The sequence below is a fragment of the Desmodus rotundus genome, chromosome 2, assembly GCF_022682495.2.
Source record: "Desmodus rotundus isolate HL8 chromosome 2, HLdesRot8A.1, whole genome shotgun sequence".
Lineage (NCBI taxonomy): Eukaryota > Metazoa > Chordata > Mammalia > Chiroptera > Phyllostomidae > Desmodus > Desmodus rotundus.
Genome location: NC_071388.1, coordinates 32,697,568 through 32,722,256, shown reverse-complemented (window position 1 = coordinate 32,722,256; position 24,689 = coordinate 32,697,568). Strand labels below are relative to the sequence as shown.

General features: G+C 39.6%; 1 protein-coding gene and 1 pseudogene across 4 annotated transcripts in view; both read left to right on the top strand.

Annotated features, from left to right (window-relative positions):
• The window catches only part of TNIK (TRAF2 and NCK interacting kinase), a 337,687-nt gene that overhangs the window by 288,593 nt on the left and 24,405 nt on the right, over positions 1 to 24,689 (top strand). For 2 of the 4 annotated variants that reach the window (XM_053918076.1, XM_045197962.2), the window contains 5 exons: positions 4,243 to 4,406; positions 5,607 to 5,704; positions 6,537 to 6,560; positions 12,040 to 12,224; positions 21,521 to 21,650. In XM_053918076.1, coding sequence (XP_053774051.1) covers positions 4,243 to 4,406; positions 5,607 to 5,704; positions 6,537 to 6,560; positions 12,040 to 12,224; positions 21,521 to 21,650 — 601 coding nt within the window. The remainder of the gene's footprint in view (positions 1 to 4,242; positions 4,407 to 5,606; positions 5,705 to 6,536; positions 6,561 to 12,039; positions 12,225 to 21,520; positions 21,651 to 24,689) is intronic. The other 2 variants (XM_053918077.1, XM_053918078.2) reach the window with 1 other exon arrangement.
• Positions 17,763 to 18,040, top strand: LOC112307433 (small nuclear ribonucleoprotein E-like; annotated as a pseudogene).

Here is a 24,689-nt window from a genome sequence, read left to right as displayed (position 1 = left end):
CTTTCAGTCTTCACAGCAAAAATACCACACTGTTAAGATCAGCTCCGGAGCGGGCTGGCTCCAGTGGGGAGGGCTGTGCTGATGAGGCCCAGGTCAGGGACTTGATGCCCATGGGAACCAATTAGGTTTCACAGAGAAAATGGCTCTGAGCCCTTTCAGAGACACACGCTCAACCCAGCTGGTTCTGCTAATATCTGTGCCCCTCTTTATGCTGGGACAACCCTGGCTCAGGCCTTATCATCAGACATGACGGCATCATCCCACCTGGTCAGCCTGCCTCTCTCCTGGCCAGTCATCTGTAAGCCCACCCTGGGAGACCCATGTTCTCAGCCAGGCTTTATAGGCCATTGCTCATAAGCCACCATGTTTTCTGATGAACCACTCTCCCGGGGCATTTCCTCAGGCTGGTGTCCCCTCCACACCAATAAGCCCAAGGAAAACCCCAGCCCCTTTGCTCAGGCTATTCCCCCAATCTTCCTGCTCACCCCTCCAAGGCCTAGTCAAGTCCTGTCTCCTTCCTGATACCACCTTGCCTGCTCTAGGCTGCATACATTGTTCCCAAACTCCAACAATGTTTAAAGACTTTCACACACAGGATACTGACTTTTGCCTTGTTCTATTATTTCCACAGCACATACTCATCTCTAGGATTGTGTTATAACTTGACTGTCTGCCCTGTGACCCCTGCTCCCCTCCATCCCTCATAGTGGTCCAAGGAGTCTCACTCATTAAGCAGGTGCTCAGTAAGAAGGTTTTGGGTAAATGATCAAAGGAGTGCTACATGAGAGCTGATGGCTGGTCCTACTCCCACACCACAGCCCCCAGGGGATAAACTCAGAGCTTCCGCCACACTTCTCGCGATAGATTGTTCTTAATATGAAGAACACTACATCGCCATTGCACAGAATGAGAGTAACTACCTAGAAGCCTTAGTGTGCCCTTCCCCTTTAACCTGCAGTACAGCTGGTGAGCAATATAATTATTACAAAAAAAATTTTGTACTTTATTAATAATACATAAATACTTCCTGATCACTGCTGTTTAATGAAAGAACACAATGGGAAGAATTTATTATTTGGAAATTAAAGAAGATTGTCTCTTTATGAAAAATGAAAAAATTGAAATGTAGGATAATTCAAAAATATTATACATTTAGCATTTTAGGTATTCTCCAAATCAAGCGCCTTCCCAGTACAGATCTAAACCTAATTTAGTCAATTAGATTCTAACAGTTTTTACAAAAATAGTTACTATATAAAAGAGAGCCATGAAAACATTTAAGAATTTGTCAAGTTTTTGTAAAGTTTGCCAACAATCACATCTGTAGTCAATTTTGCTGTTATGTTAGCTTAGCAACCCCTTTACTATAACTTCAAAGATAAATTTATCATCAATTTTACATTTACATGATCAAAATTAATAAATTATGAAGACATTTATTTTTACATGTAGTGTTCCCAGGGCCTCCAGCCATCGTTTCCAATAACCCAATATTTAAGAATTTTTATAACAATCAAAATTTTTTGGCAGATATGTTACCACAAAGCAAGTTTCTTATGTTTTCAAAAAGATATTATTTGGTTTAGTTGCTGCTATAAGGATGCCGTTTCGTGGCCAGGCTTTTGGTAGACTAATCTGCAAGTGTGTCGAAGAGGTTTTTGGTAGACTGATCCACAAGTGTGCCATATTACTTTCGTATTTATGTGTGAAACATCTGGCATGCAACACAGGATGGAGTTCCCGGTACGCACTTGATAAACTCTTGAAGTGCACAAAGCAAAATGAAAGCATAAAATTACATTTTAGCATGATGTCTCACAGCATTAAAGTCTGCACTATTAGCAGAGATGGAAGTGTTGTTTGCGGAACTGAGGACGTTGGGGACATGAAAGGGGTCGATGTGACATGATTCCTTTTAGCAGTGGGATGACAGTAGATTTGAGCTTTGAGTCACAGGTCACTGTTACCTGTGCCCAGCATTACATTATGAAAACAATGAAAAGGTCTGAGTTATAAATTACAGAGGAAGAGCTTTGTAGAAACCTTGACAATGCTGCTTACTTTTATAATCAAATCCTAAAAACCTCAGCAGTTGCCTCCCACCGCCACTGCTTAGATGTCTCCTCTTCTGGTAAAGCGTCCATGGTCCCCGAAGGTGGCCCAGGAGGTGCTCCGCACTCCCATATTGCCCCGTGCTCACTACAGGCAACACGCGAATGCAAGTGTCTCTGTGTGTCCAGCTCAGCTGGCGGAGGGCATGGCTGTGTCTTGTTCACTATCATATCTCAAATGCCTGGCCCAGTGCCTGGTGAAAACCAACAGAGTGAATAAATACTACAGTTTGGGGAACAGGAACGATATGAAGATAAATAATACCGAAAGATTCTATTAAAAAATAGGGCTAATAGCCTACCAACAAGCTAATTTGTCCTTGAGTTAGCACTTAATAATCATTAGTTGAAAACACACCTCCCTTTGATAATAGCCAAAGTATATAGACTTCCTCTAAGAAATTTAAAAATGCAGATACACCACTAACTATACAAGCAAAGGAATTGCTTAGGCAATTCACTGAAGAGGAATTATAAATGACAAATAAATGTGAGTAAAAATTAATGTATCTTAGTAGTAACATTTTAAACTGCATTAAAACAACAGGATACAAAATTTCTTTAAAATTACCAAACTGCCGATAATAAAGCATGTGGTGAGAATTCGGTGGGATGGACCATCGCGTACACTGCAGTGAAGGCTGGTAATACCTGTGTACACTGACATACAGATGTGCACACACCTACCCCCAGTTTCATGCCCTTTCACAGGAAGAGTTGCAGTTCCGGAGGAGAGAGACGCGATGGGATATTTTTATGCATGTAGCTGTAGATAGCTGTTTTAGTGTTCTGTCACAGTGATATCTTGGAAGCATGTCAATGTCTAACAATAGAGCAATGGTTAAACTAATTCTTCTGTTTACTGGACTACTATGCAGCCATTTTTTATTGTATTTTTTCCCATTACCATTTAGTGCCTTTATACCCCTTCTCCCCGCGCAGTCCCCACACTGTTGTCCACGTCCATGAGTCCTTTTTCCTGTTTGCTCAATCCCTCTACCCCCTAACCTCCCCTCTCCTTAGCTGTCACCCTGCTCTCCATCTATGAGTTTGTCTCTATTTTGCTTGTTATTTCCATTTGTTCATTAGATTCCACATATGAGTGAAATCATATGGCATTTGTCTTTCTCTCACTGGCTTATTTCACTTAGCATAAGTTTCTCCAGGTCCATCCATACTGTTGCAAAGGGTAAAATTTTCTTCTTTTCTTACAACTAAGTACTATTCCACTGTGTAAATGTCCCATAGTTGTTTTATCCACTCACCTACTGATGGACACTGGGGCTGCTTCCATAGCTTGGTGATTGTAAATAGTGCTGCAGTGAACATACAGGTGCTTGTGTTCTTTCAAATTAGTGTTTTGGGTTCCCTCTGATATATTCTCAGAAGTGGGAATTCTGGGTCAAAAGGCAGATCCATTTTTAATTTTTTGAGGTATCTCCATACTGCTTTCCACCGTGGCTGCACCAATCTGCATTCCCACCAACAGCACAAAAGGGTTCCCCTCTCTCCACATCCTTGCCAGCACTTTTTGTTTGTTGATTTATTGATGGTAGCCATTCTGATGGGTGTGAAGTGATATCTCATATTGTTTTTAGAAGCATAAGAAGCTACTCACAATGCAGTGTTAAGAGGGGGAGGGGAAAGCAAGCTGTGAAACTGAATATACAGTATGCTTCCATATACACAAAACAAAAAAGACTGGAAGATGATATACCAAATATTAAAATATAGTGGAATATCTCTTAGTTTAGAGATTGCATGTGTTGCTTCCTTATTTTTCTCTTTGAATATTTTTCAAGTTTTTTACAATGAGCACGAGATAAATGGTTTAAAGGAAAGCTTCCTTTGAAGATACACCATTTCAGATCCAATATCAATACTTGAAGTGTGATGAGCCAAGAGTTGAGTCAAGAGTTGAGTCAAGAGTTGTGATCTGGCCAGATAGTGATCCGGCCAGGAGCTCCACAGAGGGTGGCATGACTATCATTTCCATAGACCACTTAAGTTCAAAGTCACATAAGCACTCTCTGTATCCCTTTGCACTGAGATGGGACTGGCTGGACTCTGCAGATGTCTACCAAGGGCGAGGTCTGGAGAGTGTAGTCATTGTGCTCTGCTGTCCTTGCAGCAACCCTGACCTCCGGAGAACTGAGCCCGTCTTGGAGAGCCCCTTGCAGAGGACCAGCAGTGGCAGTTCCTCCAGCTCCAGCACCCCCAGCTCCCAGCCCAGCTCCCAAGGCGGCTCTCAGCCTGGATCGCAAGCAGGGTCCAGTGAACGGACCAGAGTGCGAGGTAAAGCTTCCCCTTACCTCTCCCTGGCCACGTGGCCTGGCGAGGAGAGCCGTGGGCCGGGAATCAGGCTACTTCCTGACTTCCGTGACATCTGCTCCTGGCGTGGCCACCACTGTACGATTCTGCAGAGATGTGAACTGCTCTCAACCTCAACACCCTTAGAGGAGTGGGCCACCATTTCCGATTATGTGGCATCTGGTGTGAACTGAATTCTGTCTAATTACAGATACCAATGTTTGCCAGGGAGATCACAGAATATTGGTCTTGTTTGAAAATATAGGCACTTACCAGTCACTGAATTTTCACTTCCATGGTGAGAGATTCCTGTGCCCCCAGTACCCTCTTTCCATCAGTCCCTTTTCTGCATTCCAAACATCGTTCGTAGTACCAGTTATTTTTCAAAGTGCAATTCAATAAAGACCAATGTAGAATACATATCTACTTGAGAAGAAATAAAATTTTGACTTAAAAATATATTTAACTCTTCTGGTTATTCTTATTAGAGAGGTCAAAATTAGCCTCTAACCATTTAATTCAAGTCATTCATCATTGTTCAGTTTTCATTAATTAGGATGCTTGTGAAAAGCATTAATATGTCCAGCTAATTATACATGACAATACATTGTTTCTAGCTAATCTAAATTTACTCTTTCTGAATGACCTTCTTCAGAAGATAATTTTGCCTCCAAGTAATGAAGACCAAGACTTTTTAAAGTGTAATTTGATAAATATTAACACACTTTTCTTAACCTTTTCACTAGACACAATTGTAATTTACCTTCTAAATCCTTTTATGGTTTTAAATAAATAAAAATCACTGCATGTCCATTTTGAAAAGGTTGACATCCAACATGTGATGCCCCTGTTTCTGACCCGGGATATGGGCCAGCCTGTGGCTGCCTGTGTACATATTCTTCTAACATCAGTGGCACAGCCCACAGCTATGGACACTTTCATTGCCTTGATTCAAATATAAATTTACTTAATTTTGTGACTCCCAGGTTATAAGCCTAAATGTGTTTGTTTGATTTAGTTTGCCTAAACATGTACTGTTCTTTTTCATGGATTCGCATGAGGATGTACCTAACTGAATGGGTCAGCTGAGTAATCCTGAAGAGTGACTCACCACAGGATTCCTGAACTTGAGCCAGCGCTTTCTGACGGCCATTGTCTTTCTTGGCCCTCTGCTTTTCCCTCTAGCGAACAGCAAGTCAGAAGGATCTCCTGTGCTTCCCCATGAGCCTTCCAAGGCAAAACCAGAGGAATCCAGGGACATAACCCGACCTAGTCGACCAGCTGTGAGTGCTTTTCCCTTCAAGAGTTTTAAACTTTTCAATTAGCAGAGAACCCACAGGATAAAGTAGTCAGGGATACACACACTTGTGACTATGAAATAAAAATTGTTGAGATTAATAAGAAGGAAGCGTCCAGAACAAAGTCGTACCTGATGAGGAAAGAACTGATCTTGGATTACTTATCTGCCTGTAGGGACTTGGTGATCATTAACAAATAACTCATATCATTCCATAATTTTTACTCAGCCACTTTGGCAAAAAAGATATTGAAATTAGCAGTAAATGAGATTTGGGCACTTTCTACGGGTTTCTCTTGTCAATTCTGCCCTTTCCCCGTATGATTTTCCATATGAATCAATATTACAATTTTTCTGCTGCTGCTTTTCATGCTTCTGGGACTATATTTTCAGGACCAAAACCCGATAAGCATGGTCTGACGGGGGGGGGGTGCTGGTACCATGAATTCTAGCTGCACTGCTGTGGCACCACAGAACCCAGGTAGCCTTAAAGAAGGAAAGAAGAGCATAGAGGCTGAAATCTGAAAGTTAGAAATTGTTTGGGGAAAGTTACTGTCCACTTAAATTTTCTGAGAATATATTCTATGAAATAAATGTGATATCTTTTTGGTTGACTCTGTTTACTACATTTTAAAGTAAAGGAGTATAATGAGAGTAATCATGAAGGGAGTTTGCACTGTTCTTGGTTGAGGTTCTCTTTGCCCTTTTGCACTTATTAGTTGTGTACTAACAATTCCCATTTTGTGCTAACTGGCTGCCTTTCTTCTGGCTTTTTTCTTTCCTGTGGATTCTTCTGGATTGGATTCTTCTTATGTCAGAGCTATAAGAAAGCTATAGATGAGGTTAGTATTACCTTTCTTTGGTCATGCTTTTACAAAATATAAATATAAAACTGATTTCTGATGCTGACATTCAGAAAAGTGGCCAACTGGATCGCAGATTTGAAGTTCACTCATTTGGAGTGATCTGTTGGGAGGAGACCTCCTTCGATAGAACTCTGTCTAAGACCCTCAGACACCAGTATAAAGCTCCAGAGACCTTCCTCTAAGTCAAGATGTCACTTTTCCAATGTACCAGTCTGGCTAAAGATAAGCATTAGTGCTTTGTTATTGGCAGAGTTTCTCATTCTAGTATCTTCCAGTAGCAAACCTGTGCTTGCCAGACTTGCTAGAGGATGATAGTTGTACTAACGAAGAAAAGAGACATCATTCTAGGGCACTCCAAATTTATAGTGTGTGACTTGTGAACGAAGAGGTACTGGGTATTGTTAGATTAATTTTGTGGGACATTAACTACAGCATCAGCAACAACATCAACTTTAGTTAATGAATACTGGTGAGTTAAGTGACTTTATTTCCTTATTCATGGAGACATTTTTCCATTAGAAAAATATATGGCTTTGTCGATCTTAAGTAGCTCGCTAAGAAGGATGACTGCCTTACTGCTGTTTGTCAGACCTGCATGAGTACAGCACAGTGTTTTGTTGTTGTTGTTTGTTTTTTGTTTTTAAGAGACAGGTCTTGCATGGAATCTGAAGACTGCCGTTGTGGCTTTAAGGCTGTAGCTCTGCTGAGCACCATTTTTGTGAAATAATATGAAAACAAACACTAGCTCTGGAGTCAACAAGCTGCATTCAAATTCTGGCTCCCCCAATAAGTAACTGGCTGGCACCAGTCTACAAACTCTCTGGGCCACAGTTTGCTCATCTGTGAAATGGGGATAGAAGCCCCTGTGTTTCCTCGCTCACGGGATTGTTGAGGATCACTCAAGATCACGTGTGCGAGAGCATTTCTGAAGTATGAAATGCTACATAAAGCCAAGATATTATCCTCATATTAATGTGTGGGCCAGAGGCATAGGCTATTTTGGCAGGTGGGGGAAGCATATTTCTATGCACCTGATCTTTACCTAAAACCTCACTTTTTCAGCATTCTGACTGCCCCAAAACTCAGAGTGGTTTTGAAAGTCATTTTCACGGTTAAGGGATACTTGCTTATAAAAGAATGAGACTCCATGTCTACAGTGTGTGGATGGCACTTAGAGAATGGAAAAGGGGTGCTATGCAATTGCTCTGTGCCGCAGCCTTGCTCCTTTCCCTCATGGTAGTGAGAAGGGCAGGGATTATCACGGTTTTTACCAATTTCCTCTCAAAGAAAGAGAACCCAGTAAAATGGCTGTGTATGTGCACAACTCAAGGGAAATCCCATGAGTCCAGAAATTGGCATGGAGATGGCTGTCATGAGGGAAAGGTTTCTCAGAGATTTCATCTGGTTAACCAGGATGTTTTAGGATTTTAAAAATTGCTGCATTTTGGCATACTCTAGCACAGTGGATAGAAATGAGGGGGACAGCAGAGATATAAGTAATTATAAGTAATTGGTTAGGGGTGGGAGCTGTTTACCAAAAGCTCTAAGGCCATGTTTGGTTAAAAAAAATCTTCCACCCTCCCCTTTGAGTATCACCATCTGAATTGCTAACAATACAGAATTACTTGGTTCTACCTGACTCAGTGGTTCTCAATCAGGGACAATTCCTTCCTCTCCTTCCCTCCACTTAGGTAACATTTGGCTAAGTCTGGAGGCAGTTTTGGTTGTCACAACATAGAAGTGGGAAAAGTGCTATTGTCATCTTGTGGGTAGAGAAAGAGATGCTACTAAATGTCCCACAGTGCACAGGAGAACATCCCCCAACAGGGGGTCACCCGGCCTCAAATGTCAGTAGTGACACGGTTGAGAAACCATGAATTAAACCTCCCTCCCACCTCCATTTCGATTTTGATAAGGCTTCTCTCTCCAGTACTGAATTGACATTTAGATGACCCAGGATTGAAATGAAAAGTCTTAAAACTCTTTCAAAAACTTGTTGCTAGATTCATGGTCTGATTTTTCATAAAAATCCATCTGGGGGAATGTCCATTAATTTGGTACTTGCTTTCCAATGGAATATGAGATTGTACAGCATAGTCTGTGATTACTTCACACAACCTTTGAAAATAAATGTTCTTATAGTTTAGCACAATGAAATATATGGCTTGAGTGTCACGGCACAAGCAAACACTGGCTTTACCACTATTTTTTCATTAGTATGTAGGAATCTGAAAAACTCCAGAGCACATTCAGTTTGGAGGACTTGAGTAGTTAACTAGGTGACGATACTGAAGTGAAGTAACTTCCCCAAGACTATATTTTAGATTTCTTAACAAGGGGAAAAATTGATTATGTAAAGAAAAGACCAGCTTTAAAATCTTTACCATTTTAATAGTTAAAAATTGAACTAAAATTTGAATAAACTATATTATTTCTTAAAAGAGCATCCCTTAGGCAAGATACTCATAATTGTCAGATTAAATAAGTTTTTTTGAATGAAAAATTATATCAACTTGTTTCTTAAAAATGTTGCATCAAAGAAACTGTTGAGTAAGGTCCTCTTAACTATCTTTACATTTATTCTGTAGTCAAAAAATCTTACCATTTTGCCATATTTCTTTTATAGATATACACTCCCAGATATTTTTATGCTAAATAGCACTTTTTCCCTGTTTTAAAACCTTTTAGCTTCAGGCTTGAGACGGTCAAGCAATAAATTACTACAAAAACTCATTATGTGGAGAAAGTTGGTATTGGCAGAGAATAAAACGTATGGGAATGGCTCTGAACCCAATGGTGTCACCGTCAGATCGTGCCTGTTTCCTGTAACTCTGCTGTTGCACATGTGTCCAGAGTGGGTGGGTAAGAAACAAAACTTCAGCAAAATACATTGACTATTGGCAATCGAAGATTACTTTTTTTTAGACTGAGGTTATCACTTTTGAATTACTTATTTTTGTTAACTAGGGATTTTCATCTATGTCTCACCCTCCAAGCTGTTACCAATTAAGCTTAAAAAGAATTTGCAGTTATTTTTAATGTTTCAGTAAAGATAGCTTTTTAATAATGCAGAAACAAAAAATTTAATTAAAAGCAAAATTATAAAGTCAGTCAGAACTTTAAAGTGTTTGGAAAAGTTTAGATCATTTTAACAAGTGAGGGTTTCTTTAAATCAGTGGGCTTTGGAGCAGCTAAATATTTCTAATTATTTTTTTAAAATCTCCTTGTCTTCTTTTGAGGTGTCAGAGATAGGAAAACAAATCCATGGGGAAAATGTATTATTAATTTAAATAAATCATGGCTAATATTATTATATTTTACTCCGAAGTATTAACATTAGAAATAAACTATTTTAAACCATATTCTCTCTTTAAATCATAATAAAATGCATTTTTAATGACCAGTAACATTTTAAGTACTAGTTATATTATTTGATAAGGCTTAACATGATTCTAACATATGGAAAGAAAACACAAAATAAATTTATCCAATTTGTTATTATTTAAGTGCTTTGGAGGATTATAATATCCTTTTTTGTTCATAACCTTAACAAAGATTGAGGCTGTATTTTCCCAGTGTGCTCAACTTTAGCATACCCTTCACTTTGCTCTCAATTTGATAAGGATAAACAATTGTCAAGAGGAAATAAGAAATAAAAAGCAGGAATTCAAATACTAGCTTTTCCTATTTTGGCCCATTGACAAGAAACCAGAAATAAATTTGCATAAAATTCCATGTAGTAATTTTCTCTTCTTTAATGGTATACATTATATTGAAACACCTTTGGGTCTTTTTAATATGTATCACTTCTACTTTCATTTTCATTAATGGGGCAAAGGGACGCACTGAGCCTGAAGCATGTGTGCCCGTGCCCACCTGTGCACATGTGTAAAAGCCCCGAGAGCATGTTTAGGTGAAAAATGCACAATTTGAATTTTCAAAATTATCTCTTTTCCTAGGACTTCAAGTGACTTCAGAACAAATTTAAAAGTCAGTATTGCTTTCCCTTTGGTTTCTATGAAATTAGAAAGAATGACTCCTTCATTTAACACCTTGAACTTCCTAAATTCTGGCCCAAATAAAATCCCTGAAGTATCTCCTCTCCCAGCTGTACCCAGTATAGCAATGCCTGACACACAGGTCAGCAGTGAAGACACACGACGATCTGTGGTCTTCCCAAAACCAAATTTTAATTTAATCAAATGCATTAATCACATTTTCCCCTAACCAGTTAGGGTGGATTATCAAATGTCATTTAGATTACCTACATTTGCTATAATCCTACAGCAGGTGAATTAGACAAGTCCATTTCTGGATCAAAATAAAGAGAGAATATGGCCATAAAAAAACTGGGATTTAGTATCTTTCATGAGTTTCTTTCTCCCTAATCCCCTGTCTCCCGCCAAATGTTCTGATTACCACATGGGTCACTAATATAGGGAGAAATGGTAAGACTGATGTCAAATTGCTTTTTCCTCATTTGCATGCTGTGTGCCATGGGCAGTTGAACCCATGCAAATTAGAGCGGCCGTGCTTTTGCAGAATATGCTTCCCTCTGCATTGCTCGGAAAGCATGTCCAATGAAAAGGTAGTCAGATACTCAGCACACCGCCTGCAGTATGCCTGGTGATTAAATACGACGTCATCACATCCGTCAGGCTAAAGGTTTCATCATACTCATGGAAAACTGAAACATTATCTCTTCCTTTTGGTGTTTGCACATTCATTTCAGTAGACCTTGCCGGGGTTTTTGCCAGGTGACTGAAATGTAAACCAAAAGTAAATGAAACACCTATCATTCTGGAAGAGAACTTCTTTTTTGTTTCTTTGTTTCTCTTGATTAACTCAGCTCTGTGGCTATAAATTTCAGGGGCACTGGGCCTTGGGTCGGGTGGGCCATGATTTGATGTGATGCCCCTGCTCTCCAGGGAATGATGACACACCAAATGAGGCATTGTTGTAGTTGGAATCTTGGGAATTGCTCTGTTCTGTGACTGATGCTAGATTTTGGTACAGTACCAATCATAACAGCGGAAAGGCCATGACTATGGCTTGGGCAGGAGTCCCACAATACTGGGGAACAATTTCTAATCCCATGCATTTTCCCACTAACCTGAGGGTGACCGACTTCACCTTCCCAAAATAAAATGAGAATCCAATGTTTGTATATATGTGTACACATACAATGCACAAACACATATATACACATGTGTATTCGAACTGAACACTCTCAGTCTAGCAATTGGTTTTGAACAAAGTTTAAATTTACTTCATCTTCTCTAGTTTTTACATGCTACAAACATCGTTTCCTTAGTTCCATGCAGTAACTATGTTTGTAACAATTCTATATAGAGCTTTATTCTTGTTGCTTTTGCTGGAGCACTTAACTTGCTGAAAGATGTCGCTTTGGTCGTATCTACAATTCATATATGCTGAACAAACTTTTCTTTTGTAGGATCTGACAGCATTAGCCAAAGAACTACGAGAACTCCGGATTGAAGAAACAAACCGCCCACTGAAGAAAGTGACTGATTACTCCTCCTCCAGTGAGGAGTCGGAAAGTAGCGATGAGGAGGAGGAAGATGGAGAGAGCGAGACCCAGGACGGGACGGTGGCTGTCAGTGACATACCCAGACTGATGTAAGAGGACAGCTTATAAGATTGTTTATGAGCCTCTGGCAGGATCAATTGACTTTTGGGATTCAAATCTTTATTAGAGCATATATAGTTCTAGGACTACCCCCTCCGTAGACACAGTTGCTTAGAATACACGCTGTGTCTGGGACTGCACATGCTTTATCTAGGCACTGTTGCTGGATTGTCTTTTTGGTGATGCTTTCTTAGTTCTTGTCATTTCCAAGGCAAACCATGTTGGCAGGCAGACTGTCTGACACATGCCTGTCCCCTAGAGCTGAAGGAAAGAAATGATGGGCAATGACATTTCAGGGTTAAAATTAACAACCTGAAACATTTCAGAGTTAAAATTAACAATCATACTATCACCACTAAATAAGGAGGAATGCATGTTGCAGTGTGGGGTAGCATCCCAAAAAAGAATCAGGAGTCAGATAACCCTGCAGGAGATTTCTGAGTGTTTGACTTAAATCTGTCCCTCGTAAGTCTCTATCTCATCTTCTTTATTGTCTCTTTTATGGGATCCTATTTTTGTGGCCTGTGACTTTGCCATATACATTCTGTCAGTCTATTTTCAGGCTTCTTTTTGGATATTTATATCTATATTTGTACCTACCTATACTTCCCATTGTATTTATACCCATTACTTTTCTAAATGAAGGAGAGGCTCACTTTTTTTTTTCTCATTGGACTAGATTTTATGAAAGAATCCCTCCTTCTCTCTATTTGCTTCCCCAGTTCTAACAAACATGTTCATACAATCCCACTCATAGACATTTCTCATTTCTTCCTCCAAAGAAACATAGGAGCTGCTGTTCTGGTTTACTGTAACTTTGATAGAATGATGCTAAGATTACCAAACTTCACTTCTCATTCACTTCCATGTCTTCGGCTCAGCTACTAGTCATCACACCCATTCACTTCCTGTAGAGAAGATGCCGTTTTAGGCCATACATTACTGTCCTCTCCAGCAGGGATCGGAGACACAGGGCTAGCCAGTCTGCAGGGAATGTCACCCATTGATTAACGATCATTACATGCAAGCAATTCTGAGAGGCAAATCCAATTTCTGCACCTGAAAATCTGTTCTTGTTATCTTACTGTTGATTACCCAGTTATTAACAACCATAAATATGCTAAAATATGACATTGTGAAACAAATTTCATTAAATTGCTTTTTTTTTAAACAGCAAATAATATTGTTTTAAGAAGCGAAGTCACTAATCCAGAACATTTCTGTAAAATATGCTGGCCCTCTCAGTTTTTGTCTTGACTCAGCATTGGTTAATTGTCCTAACAGATGTTTTGAATTCAGTTTAAGCACCGAGTGCACAACTATCAACATGAGGGTGATAATGAATTTGAGAAGTTGGGAAAGCTTTCACTATGTGTTAGACACCATACTGAGGGCATTGACACATTCAAGAAGTACATATCTCAATTCTGCCTTCCAAAATTTTATGTTCTAGTAAGGAAGAGACAAAATTACACATGGAAAATTCCAGAGGAAAGTAAATATTTGGTAGAAGAACCAAAGACAGCCTTGGAAGGGATGTTCAATTGCATTTGGTTTTTAAGCTAAATTTTGCAATCACTGCTCTCAGTGTTACCTACCCACCTACCTCTAAAGACAAATCCATCTTACCCCTACTACAGAAACACCCATCTTTCTAAAATTGCCTGCATAGACCATGCTGCGCTTCTGCTCTGCTATCTGGGGCTCTCCGGTCTCTTTAGAAATCACCTGTGCACGGCTCAGCCTACACACGTGGAGCCCGTCCCCTCTGTGCTGCCACTGTACCTTGAGTGTATTCCTGTAGTTGCATGTAGTGCCTCGAATTGGGACATTTATTACATGTTGTCTCCCTCTCTGGGCTGTGAGATCCCTGAGGATACAGACTGTGCCTTACTCACCTCTCTACTCTTAAGAACCTCGCATGGCATCCGGAAAGAGTTGGTTTTCAGTGACTTTGGTTTATATTTACTTTTGCTAAACTGAAATTGCAAGTCCAGGCTTCAAGGGGTCTAGAGCCTAGTCCAGAGGAAGGACATGCACATACATAACTGTCATCAAGGTAGAAAAGAACGTGGAGTAATATTAGATGTGGGGGAAGGGTTGAAGTAGAGGCTCAGAAGGTTGAGTTTGGTGGGAATGGGGGATGTATGAGGGGGGGATGTCTAGAGTAGTGAGCCCAAGGAAGAAGCGTGCACTTGATCGTGTAGCCACTGGGGGACCATTGAGGGTGTCCTGAGCTGGGGAGTGACGCAATGGGTGTTATGCTTGAGAGAAGTCATTTCAGCAAAATGATTTGGAAAGAAAACAGACTGGTAAAGCAACTTAGAGGATCTGTTACCACTTCTGAGATATAATAAATGGACTATCCTTGATACTTAGAATGGAGGCACAGCCCAACATGGTTCTTGAAGAATTGCTATATTTTAGACAGATTGAAATGGTCATCCATGAAATAATGTTTAAAATATTTAATTGTAAATGAGACATACTCAGAGAAAAAGTAGGATACAAATGTGTGTATATTCCAGTTTGGTAAAAATATGCATTTTTTGTGAATTTAAAATATATACAGTCTGTTCTGCTACAGCATGATAATTGTATACCTAAGTTCACATATTTAAAAATTCATTATAAAACAATTATTTCTTTAGGAATAGGGTATTTTAGAGTTAAAGTGCTTCAAAGTGATACATTCTTATCACTTTCACTTTCTATTGTTAAGGTAAACCTTTACATTTTGTGCTGCGTAAGGTACAAAATGTAAGGTAAACCTTTACATTCTACATTATCAAGCAAGTTAAAGAGGCATGCTTTCGTATCAGAACAGCGCATGTAAGGCCTGGCCCAGATCAGTAGGGAGAGATCTGTTGCTACCATAGTCACTGAGTTTTGTACAGCCTCACAAAATGCATTCTGGGCCACAAAAGTCACATACCTTTGTGTTCCTTCCTTTCTATTTTCACCTGAAAGCCATGGTCCTGACCCCAATGTCCACCTTGGTGATGATGGCATTTCTTTCCAGACCTGCAGTCACCTCTGCCCTCCAGTCCCTTGTTCAGGTTCTGGCCCTGTTAGTGTGTGTTAGTGGGACTCAGGTCATGCTGTATCCCCACTGCCCTACAGCCCTTTCCATCCCTGGGTCCTGTAACTGTCCGAGCGTGTGCTCCAGCTAAACTAACCTCATCAGTCCTTACAAATACCTGGCAGGCTCTCAATGTTGTTTCTTTTCCTGAAATGACCTCTCTCTTTGCCCCACCCCCCCATGCTCAGGTATATCCTGCCTCATTTGAATATTTGTGTTATGTTTTAACACTTTTCTGGATGCTAACCTCTTTAGTTTCAGAATCCTTGTGTTTTCCTCAGCTTTTATATTTATTGCCTAGTGCGAAACCAAGGGCCTTTCCTATAGCAGGTGTTCAGGAAATGTGTATTGAATTGCATTAAATCAATACTTGCAGGAACACTTTGACAAATCCAATTAGAGGAAAGTATTGTTTCAAACCTGCGGCCTAATTACAGTAAATTTCCTATAGTTTACTTCTAGTCAGTGGAGGTGTTTTGTTTTTTACAGTCTTTATAGGAATTTAACAATCAGTGTTTCCTCTCCAGGTTCTGTATCAAAAAAATAATTTTGCAACAAAGGATTATTTAACTATAAAATGTTATAGTTGTTTTAGCCTTAGTATTTTTAATCATTGCCTTTAAAAAATTCTTTTATCATTAATAAGTTCTTTTAGAAGCTTTAGATTTACAGAACAATTGAGCAGATAGTACAGAGAGTTCCCTATTACTCCCCCAACCCCCTGCACACAGTTTTCCCGATGGTGTTACAGTGTGTGGTACTGATGTTACAATTAAGGAACCAATACTGATATAATAACTAAAGTCCATGTGCAGATTTCTTTACTTTTGTACCTAATTACCTTTTCCTGTTCCAGGATCCCATCCAGGATACCACATTTCCATTAGTTATTTAGTTGTCATGTCTCCTTGGACTGCTCTTGGCTGTGACAGTTTCTCACACTTCCCCTGTTACTCATGAACTTGGCAGTTTTGAGGAGTACTTATTAGATATATTATAGAATGCTCCTCTATTGGAATTAGTCTAATGTCATTTTCACGATTAGACTAAGGCTGTGGTTTGGAGGAGGAAGGTAACAAAGATAACATGTCATTTTTATCACATCATGTCAAGGGTATATATTGTCAACATGACTAATGACTGTTGACATTGACCTTGATCATCTGGCTGAGGGTAGTGATTGTCAGGTTTCTCCAGTGTAAAGTGACTTTCCCCTCCTTTCCTTACTGTCCTCTTTGCGAGGAAGCCACTGTGCACAGCTGCACATAAGGATCAGTTATGTTCCCCCTCTTTTAGGGTGGAATATCTTCCATAATATATTTGGAATTCTTCTGCACAGGAGATTGGTCTCTTCCCCTCCATTTATTAATTTATTTGATCATTAATATCAATATAGACTCATGAATATTTATTTTATACTTTGGATTATGATTCAAACCTTCTTTATTTTGTGGCCCAAATGGTTCCAGCTTTGACCATGGGAAGCTCTTGTGTACTGTTGACTGACATCCCCCATCAAGGACTTTCTTAGTTTCAGACACTATAAGATTTTCTATGCTCATCTTCTATATTTTCTCTTTCAATCCTGATTTCAACTATTTCTCCAAGGTCATTTTGTTAAAAGTGATATTAGAAACCAAGATTTGGGCACTAGGTGTTCTCATTGCTCCTGGAGTACCATTTGTTTTAGACCCCCTCAACTGACAGAGCAAGGATATATATGTGTGCATGTTAACCCACGTACACACACATATCTATAAATGTTTCTATATATACTCACGCACTGCTTAACGGTGGGGAAATGCAGCATTCAGTGAGTTCATTGTGTAAACTTTATACAGTGCACTTACACACACCTAGATGGTATAGCCTACTACTCCACACCTATATGGAGCTGGAGAAACCTGTGGACACCTAAGTGGAAATATCCGACAAGAAGTTGAATAAATGAGTTTCTGAGTAACAATATTGGATATATTAATTTAGGGTTATTCTACATACAGGTGATGATTATGAATGGTTGTAGGTAAGAGATTCCCAAAGGTTATGTATAGTGAAGTAGAATCCTGGGTACCAGTAGCATTTAAGAAGAGCCCATAAAGAAAACAGATAGGGAGTGAAGACTAAAAGGAAAACCAGAGAAAAGTTGCATCTCAAGAGCTAGAGGATAGAGAAGGATGGAGTGGGATGATTAGTAATCACAGACACAAGCAAGAGGCCAAACACCATGAGAATCAAAGAGTAATCATTGAATTTGTGAGCTTAAAGGGTTTCCTCAGGTGCTTGAAGTCGAATAGAGGAAGCAACCATCTGAGAACTGAATCATCGTTCGCAAAAAGAACTTTAAGAAAAGAGAGAAATTTAGATTTCTGCTTCTGGTTCTTTATCCTAGAAGTAGCTTTCAAAGGTAGTGCATGGCTTAGTGTGGTCTTTGTCGGCTTCCACCATGGCGGACCAGGGCCAGGGCCAAAAAGTCCCGAAGGTGATTGTGGGGCTATCAGCGTCCTCTTCAAATACTTGCAAAATAGATCTCAGATTCAGGAGTGGCTTTATGAGTAAGTGAATATGTGGCTAGAGGGCTGTATCATTGGTTTTGATGAGTACATGAACCTCATATTAGATGATGCAGAAGAGATTCATTCTAAAAGAAAGTCAAGAAAACAACTAGGTCTGATCACGCTAAAAGGAGACAATATTGCTCTGCTCCAAAGTGTCTCCAACTAGAAATGACTAATGAACTGGGAAATTGTTGCAAAGAAATATAGTTTGTATTTTTTAGGTGTTCTTTGTTGGGAAAAGTTCTTAAAGATTTGTTCATATTGCTTTGATTATCCTTATGTTATTACCAGATGACAATATATGCTATGGGATTGTTTTTACTTAAAAATTTACATTGTTTCTTTCTAAGAAAAAGAGAGAGAGAAATTTAAGTGTGAATAGTGAGTGCAGCTCAAGGTCAAGGAAAACATTTTAATGAAACGAGAGAGAGGAGAGATCTTCAATGTTCGTTGGTCAGAAGAAAGAGCCAGTACAGAGCCAGTTCACTGTACAGAGCCAGTACAGGGATTATGAAAACACAGGAAGGAGGAACAAAAGAGGAAATAATTTCCAATTAACATTGTCCCTCTGCTCTTCTATTTAGCTGTGTCACTCAATTAGAAATACCATATCACTAAGTAATTATTTTGTCTTTGCCCATCACTTTCTGTACCTTGTTAGTCTCTCAGCCTCCATGAGATTATAATCCTCTAGAATTTGAGAGTTGTCTTACTTTTTAAATATTTTTTCTAGTATCTAACACAATGTGTATCAGGCAATAATGTTTTAATAAGTATGTGAATGAGTGAATAAATGAACATCCAGTCTTTGATAAAGACTGATGTGTCAGAGCGCTGAGCTCTAAGCCATAAAAGAAACATACAGGGACAGAGAGGTTAAAGGACATCCAAGGAAAATTTGTCTCTCAAAAGCCAGGACAGTAGGAGGGACAGAAGGGAGTGATCAGTGACAGGTACAGCAAGAGGTCCTCTTCCATGATTTAAAAATGTTCTGCAATCCCTGAAACATGAACTGTGGCCTTCATTTAGCCTTTTAAAAGGAAACATGGAGAGAAGTGATTTGGAAAATGCAGAAATTTATGGAACTTTTCCATAACCAAAAGCAACTGCTTTATATCATACTACATGATAACCAAAAAATTAATGGTCTGAGCAATTAATATGAGATACACAGAATAAACAAATATGTACAAAGTGTTCACAATGCAGCATGCCAGACCTACACACATAGAACAACCTTAAACTATTGAAGGGAATTTGCCCACCATTTTAGAGCAAAATTGACTAAGGAAGAAATACAGATTATCTGTTATTCAATTACAAGGAGTATTATTAGTAGAAAATACATTTTTTAAAAAAACCCTCAAACAGCCCAAACTCCTTACTATAAAAATTTGTCATAGGTGAAGTAGTTCTGGCTCATAAAATCGATATAAAAACTGACCCAGGAAAAAATAATCTCAGTAAAAATACTCATCAAAAGGTGAAACTGGCAGTGGCTCACACTATACACTGTAAAACTTACTATTGATTAAAAATTGACAAATCTTCTTAATAAAATGTACACCTTTAAAACTGATCCAGAAAAAATTGGACTTGGTAGACGTAAGTGACCACAGAAACCCTTGATGGATGACGTGGGCAAAAAAATGGTGAATTGGTGTATCAAATGTCTATTATAAAACTTATATAGAAAATAATCAGGACTACTGGTGATAATTTTAGTAAAAGAACCCTGAAAATGCAAAAATTAGGGAAGAGCTTTACTGAGATGTGGAAAATTAACCAAGATACTATCTTCATGGAATTAGCTTTAGAAAATACTTTTTATGAAAATTCATCCCTATTGATATATTTCTGATTAAAATGTTTGGATAGAATCACAATATTGTCAGGATAAAACAGTAAGTGGATCCAAAATACCTTTGATCTTTGAACTCCCGTGGGTGGCCACTGACAATCTGGGCCCTGACAGCGAGTGGCCAAGGATGCCTGAGTGATGGAGAACAGTGGCCCCCTCCTAGGAGGCTCTAGCTCTTGATAACTCCTTCATTTATTGATTTCTTTATTCCACACCATCTTGTCCCAAATAAGAATGTGAGTCAACTAAAAAAAAACACAACACAAAATTTTGAATACATGGATGAAGGAATCCTAGTTTTGAGAACTAGTCTGATTTACTGATGTAGCAATATGTCCAGAATTCATTGCAGCAATTTCGTCTCCCATGCCCCTGAAATGCTGTTAATTTTTCCTTTCTGGGAATGAAATATTGAAAAATGCTTCTTCGGAACTTCTTCCCAAACTTACCAGTTCTAACCCATATTTTAATCATTCAAAATTCAGTCATTGTGAGGTAAGTGTCTTGCTACACATTTTATTTTGGTCTAGACTCATCTTTTCGTCTCTGTTTGGGGTAAAAATCCCTGACAGACGTCATCTCTGTCCCAGAGATGTCATAAACCTGGAGTGTTTCTTGCTTCTTGGATTGACTCTTTCATCAACTACCTGGACTTTGATAGGATCCAAGTAACGAGCGATGTTTCTAAAATGTTTAAGAAACAGTCAAAAGAACAAAATGGTAAAACATATAGTTAATACACCTCATGAGAGAAACAAACGTTGATACCTTTCCTATGTTTAAAAAACCCCACTTTAAAAGAGAAGCAGCTGCGGAAGTCGGATAGCAATCACTGCAGCGCTGAAAAGAGAAACCCGCACAGCAGACGAGCCGCGCTGCCTGCTTGGTGCTGTTTCCCCAGACCACAGGAAACACAGACAACACCATCCTCCACTGTCAGGGCCAGTGTCGAGCTCCTGTCACCCTCTCCGTTATATGTTAAACACGAGAGCAAGAAACATACTGGAAACAAATATGCCACAGTGTGGGGTGATTACAGAGCTTTAAAAAAGAACCGAAGACTGAGTTAAACAGCCTCATTGACGGATGCCCTTAATTGCTATTTCCTCTTTAGAACTATGTAAAACCCATTGTTCAATTGATTTTTGTACTTCTACTCTGTGCTAAACTCTGTGCTGAGTGTACAGGGCTGAGCAAAGGGACAAGGGCTCTTTCCTCATGAGTGTATGTCATCATGAGAGACAAGGAGAATGTTAAGAGTCAAAAAGATAGAGAACTACCAGTTGTGCTAAGCGTTACGGAAGAAGGGTAGAGAGAGGAGAGGGTCCAGGGGATAAGACATAGGCAGGTGGTGATAAAGGCTTCTCAGGCTAAGTATCATTTAAGATGAAATCAGGTGCATGAGAGCCAAGAGCCAGGGTGGCAGAAAGCTTTCCAGGGAGAGACAACTGCGTGTGCAGAAATGCAGGCCCAGGTGCCTGGTGGGCATGGAAAGGGCAGGGAGGGCGGGCAGATCGTGCAGAGCCCAGGCCTCGCTCTGGCTGCTGGGTGGAAAGCAGGTTGAGAGGGGACGTTGACAAAGTGGGACACCAGTTCAGGCATCAGTGCATCATTAACAATGAATGTGGCATGTACGGAAGGCCAGCGGACTGGATACTTGAAAATGGTTAAAATGGTAAATTTTATGTTTTGTATGTCTTACCATAATAAAAAAAAATGAACATGGACAGGAAACAGCGTTCCCTAAACATGCGTGATTGTGGATATTGTCCTTTTCCATCTCAGACCAACAGGCGCTCCCGGGGGCACGGAGCAGTACAACGTGGGAATGGTCGGCACGCATGGGCTGGAGACCTCTCATGCGGACACGTTCAGTGGCAGTATTTCAAGAGAAGGAACCTTGATGATAAGAGAGGTAAGTTGGTATAAAAACTGTGGAGGGGATGTGCATTTCTTAATTTGTTTTTATATTAGAGTTTTCACAGAGAATGCTTATGGCATGTATTTTAAGTATGGGGGTAGGGAGCTTGTGTTTTTCTAAATGGTTGAGTGATTTTAGTTGTCCACCACTTTCTTTCCTGTATCCTTCTAAGCTTTCATAGTGTGACTTAATTCCATTAGTCCAAATTCTTTCATAGGAGCTATATGAATCGGAATATAGAATTTGAGCCTGAGGATAAAAAACTGACAAACCCAGATGTTTTGCTCTGAATAGCATCCTTGGCCTTGTTATGCCTTCTCCCCTCATAGTTTTACCCTTCTGGATTTTATGTAGGAAATGCTCAGTAGTTCCAGGAACATCTTATCTAGTTAAATCAACATTTAAAAGACTATTAAGCTGTATTGGTGAAAGAACAAAGAAGCAAGCACCTTAGCGCTTTGATTTTTTTTAACTCTGGGAGCATCATTTCATTTGGGAGAGGGGTCCACATGTTTCCTTTCACCTGTCCCTTCACCATGCAATCGTGCTAACCGGAAGGGCCTTGACAAATTATTTATTTATTTTTACATTTTTTTATTAATGTTCGGATACAGTTGTCTCCATTTTTCTACCACCACTTTCCCCTGCCCCACCCACCCCCACCTCCCACCCCCAATCTTTGGCTTTGTCCATGGGTCCTTTATACATGTTCTTTGACCACCCTTTCCCTTCTTTCCCCTGTTATTTCCCTCCCTGCTCCCCTGTGGTTACTATTAACAAAACAAACAAGCAAGCAAAATATAACCAGACATTGAAATTAAGGACAAATTATAATTCTTCTTTTCTTCTTTTTCACATTATCGTTATCATGCAAGTTTGATGCCAGGTCTTTTCTTGGAAAGAAAGTAATGGCTGATGACATTGGGCAAAAGTTATTTGACCTCTCTCCCTGAATCTGTTTTATCATGTATAAATGTTCATAAATAATAGCATATGACTCATCACATGATTGGGAAGATTAAATGAGTTAAAACATGTCAGCATTCAATACACGCTAACTCTTTTATTTCATTCTCTCCAGAGTTGAGCTCTCCTTTTACATGTTATTACTCCCCACTCCTTTCTCTGAAACATAAACATTTATCATCTGTCATTCTCCCTCCTCAGCTGGGACATACTGGGAAACCTTAATAGCAGGCTTTGCTCTCCAAAAAGTCAGGGTCATCTCACTTTTATGAGAAAGTTAGGAACTGTAGTTTTAAGATGAATAAAGCCATTGAAGAAATAATTGGCAGTAGGGCTAAAACTGGAAGAGTAGTTCACAAAGCAACTTGTTAGAATTTCATTTTATGGCCTTGCCGAATCTTTTAAGTAGACTTTAAAGAGTCCTCTCATGTAAGCCTGAAATGAACAATGAACCTAGCTGCTGAAGTTGACGTTGGACAGTGCTGGTATATAAATCTCCCAGTGTGATGAATGGACAATTTCAACACACGTATGAGGGGCTTCTATCACTATGGCTGGCCACCTGGGAAAACATGAGGGGAAATGTTCTGGAGTGAGTTACTCCCTGACTCCAAATAAAAGGATTTCTAATGTGGTTTAAAATTTGCTCGAACCTTTACAACAGAGTCAATACCTGGAAGCAGATATTGTAGCCACATTTTCGGTCCAATTGGCAGCCACATCCAACTGGCTGCATGTTATTTAAAGCACTCCAATATTCTATGACCACAATCAATCACTTTGAAACCAGGATTCACCACTATCTCATATGAATTAGATCTGTTGGGGGCTCTGAAATCTTTTTATCCTCTCAATTTTTTTTTTACTTATTTGTTGATTTTAGAAAGAGAGCAAGGAAGGAAGGGAAGAGGGAGGGAGAGAAACATCAATTTGTTCCACTTATTTAAGCATTCATTGGTTGATTCTTGTATGTGCCCTGACCTGGGATCAACCCCACAACCTTGGCGTATCAGGATGATGCTCTAACCACCTGAGCTACTTGACCGGGGCTCTTTATCCTCTCAATTTTTAATTCTACCTTTCCCAAACGTGGACTTTTAAAATAGCAAAAACTAATTTGAAATCCATTAAAAATGTATACGAGGTCTGTCCAGAAAGTATGTAGCCAGGTACTATGACAAATAGAGACATTTAATGAGGAAGATACAAGATACAAGAAACAGTGTACATAGGACAATGATGCCTCAGTCTCCATCAAAGTAGGCACCTTGGCACCTCACACAGTTCTGCCAATTGCCATCAGCTGCCCCATTGTATTGTCCTGCATTTCATCAATGGTCTGAAATCTCTTCCCTTTCAAAGGTGATTTTAGTTTTGGGAAAAGCCAGAGGTAGCAGGGTGAGCTGTCGAGGGGTTAGTCACCTGGGTGATTTGATGTTTTTCCAAAAAATTCTTCACAAGATGTGATGCATGAGTGGGCACGTTGTCATAATAAAGCTGCCAATCACCAGTTGCCCATAGCTGTGGCCTCCTGAATCATCCAAATAGTTTCCACGGAGGAACATTCAAGTTTAATGCAGAATATAATGCAGATTCATTGCTCTACTCATTCTGTCATTTTGAATGCGATGGCCACACAGTAGACATGCTCACTCAGTGATGTCTGCCACCCCCACCTGACCAATGCAGTGAAGGTGTCATTGTTCACACATGCACATTCCAGTCCACTCTCCTTGGCTGCCAGGTTATATCAATTTTGCACAAACCATTCTTGTTATATTAACAATGGTTGGACTTTTTCTGGACAGACCTTGTATAATAAAAACATAAATGCAAATTAAAGTATGTCCCTGACAATAAGAAAATAAAATTAAAACTTATTATAATAGAACTTAGTTTATAAGGTGCTATTAGTTTAGTCCCTAAGATGAGCATCAAGGAGTGCTCGCTGAACTCGTCATTCTTATGGGAGTGGACTAGCTGGTTCTATAGGAACATACCGTCTGCCCTTCCCGTGACCTTGTCACAAATTAGCCCTTATGGTGCACTCCCCTGCCTCTGTGCTTC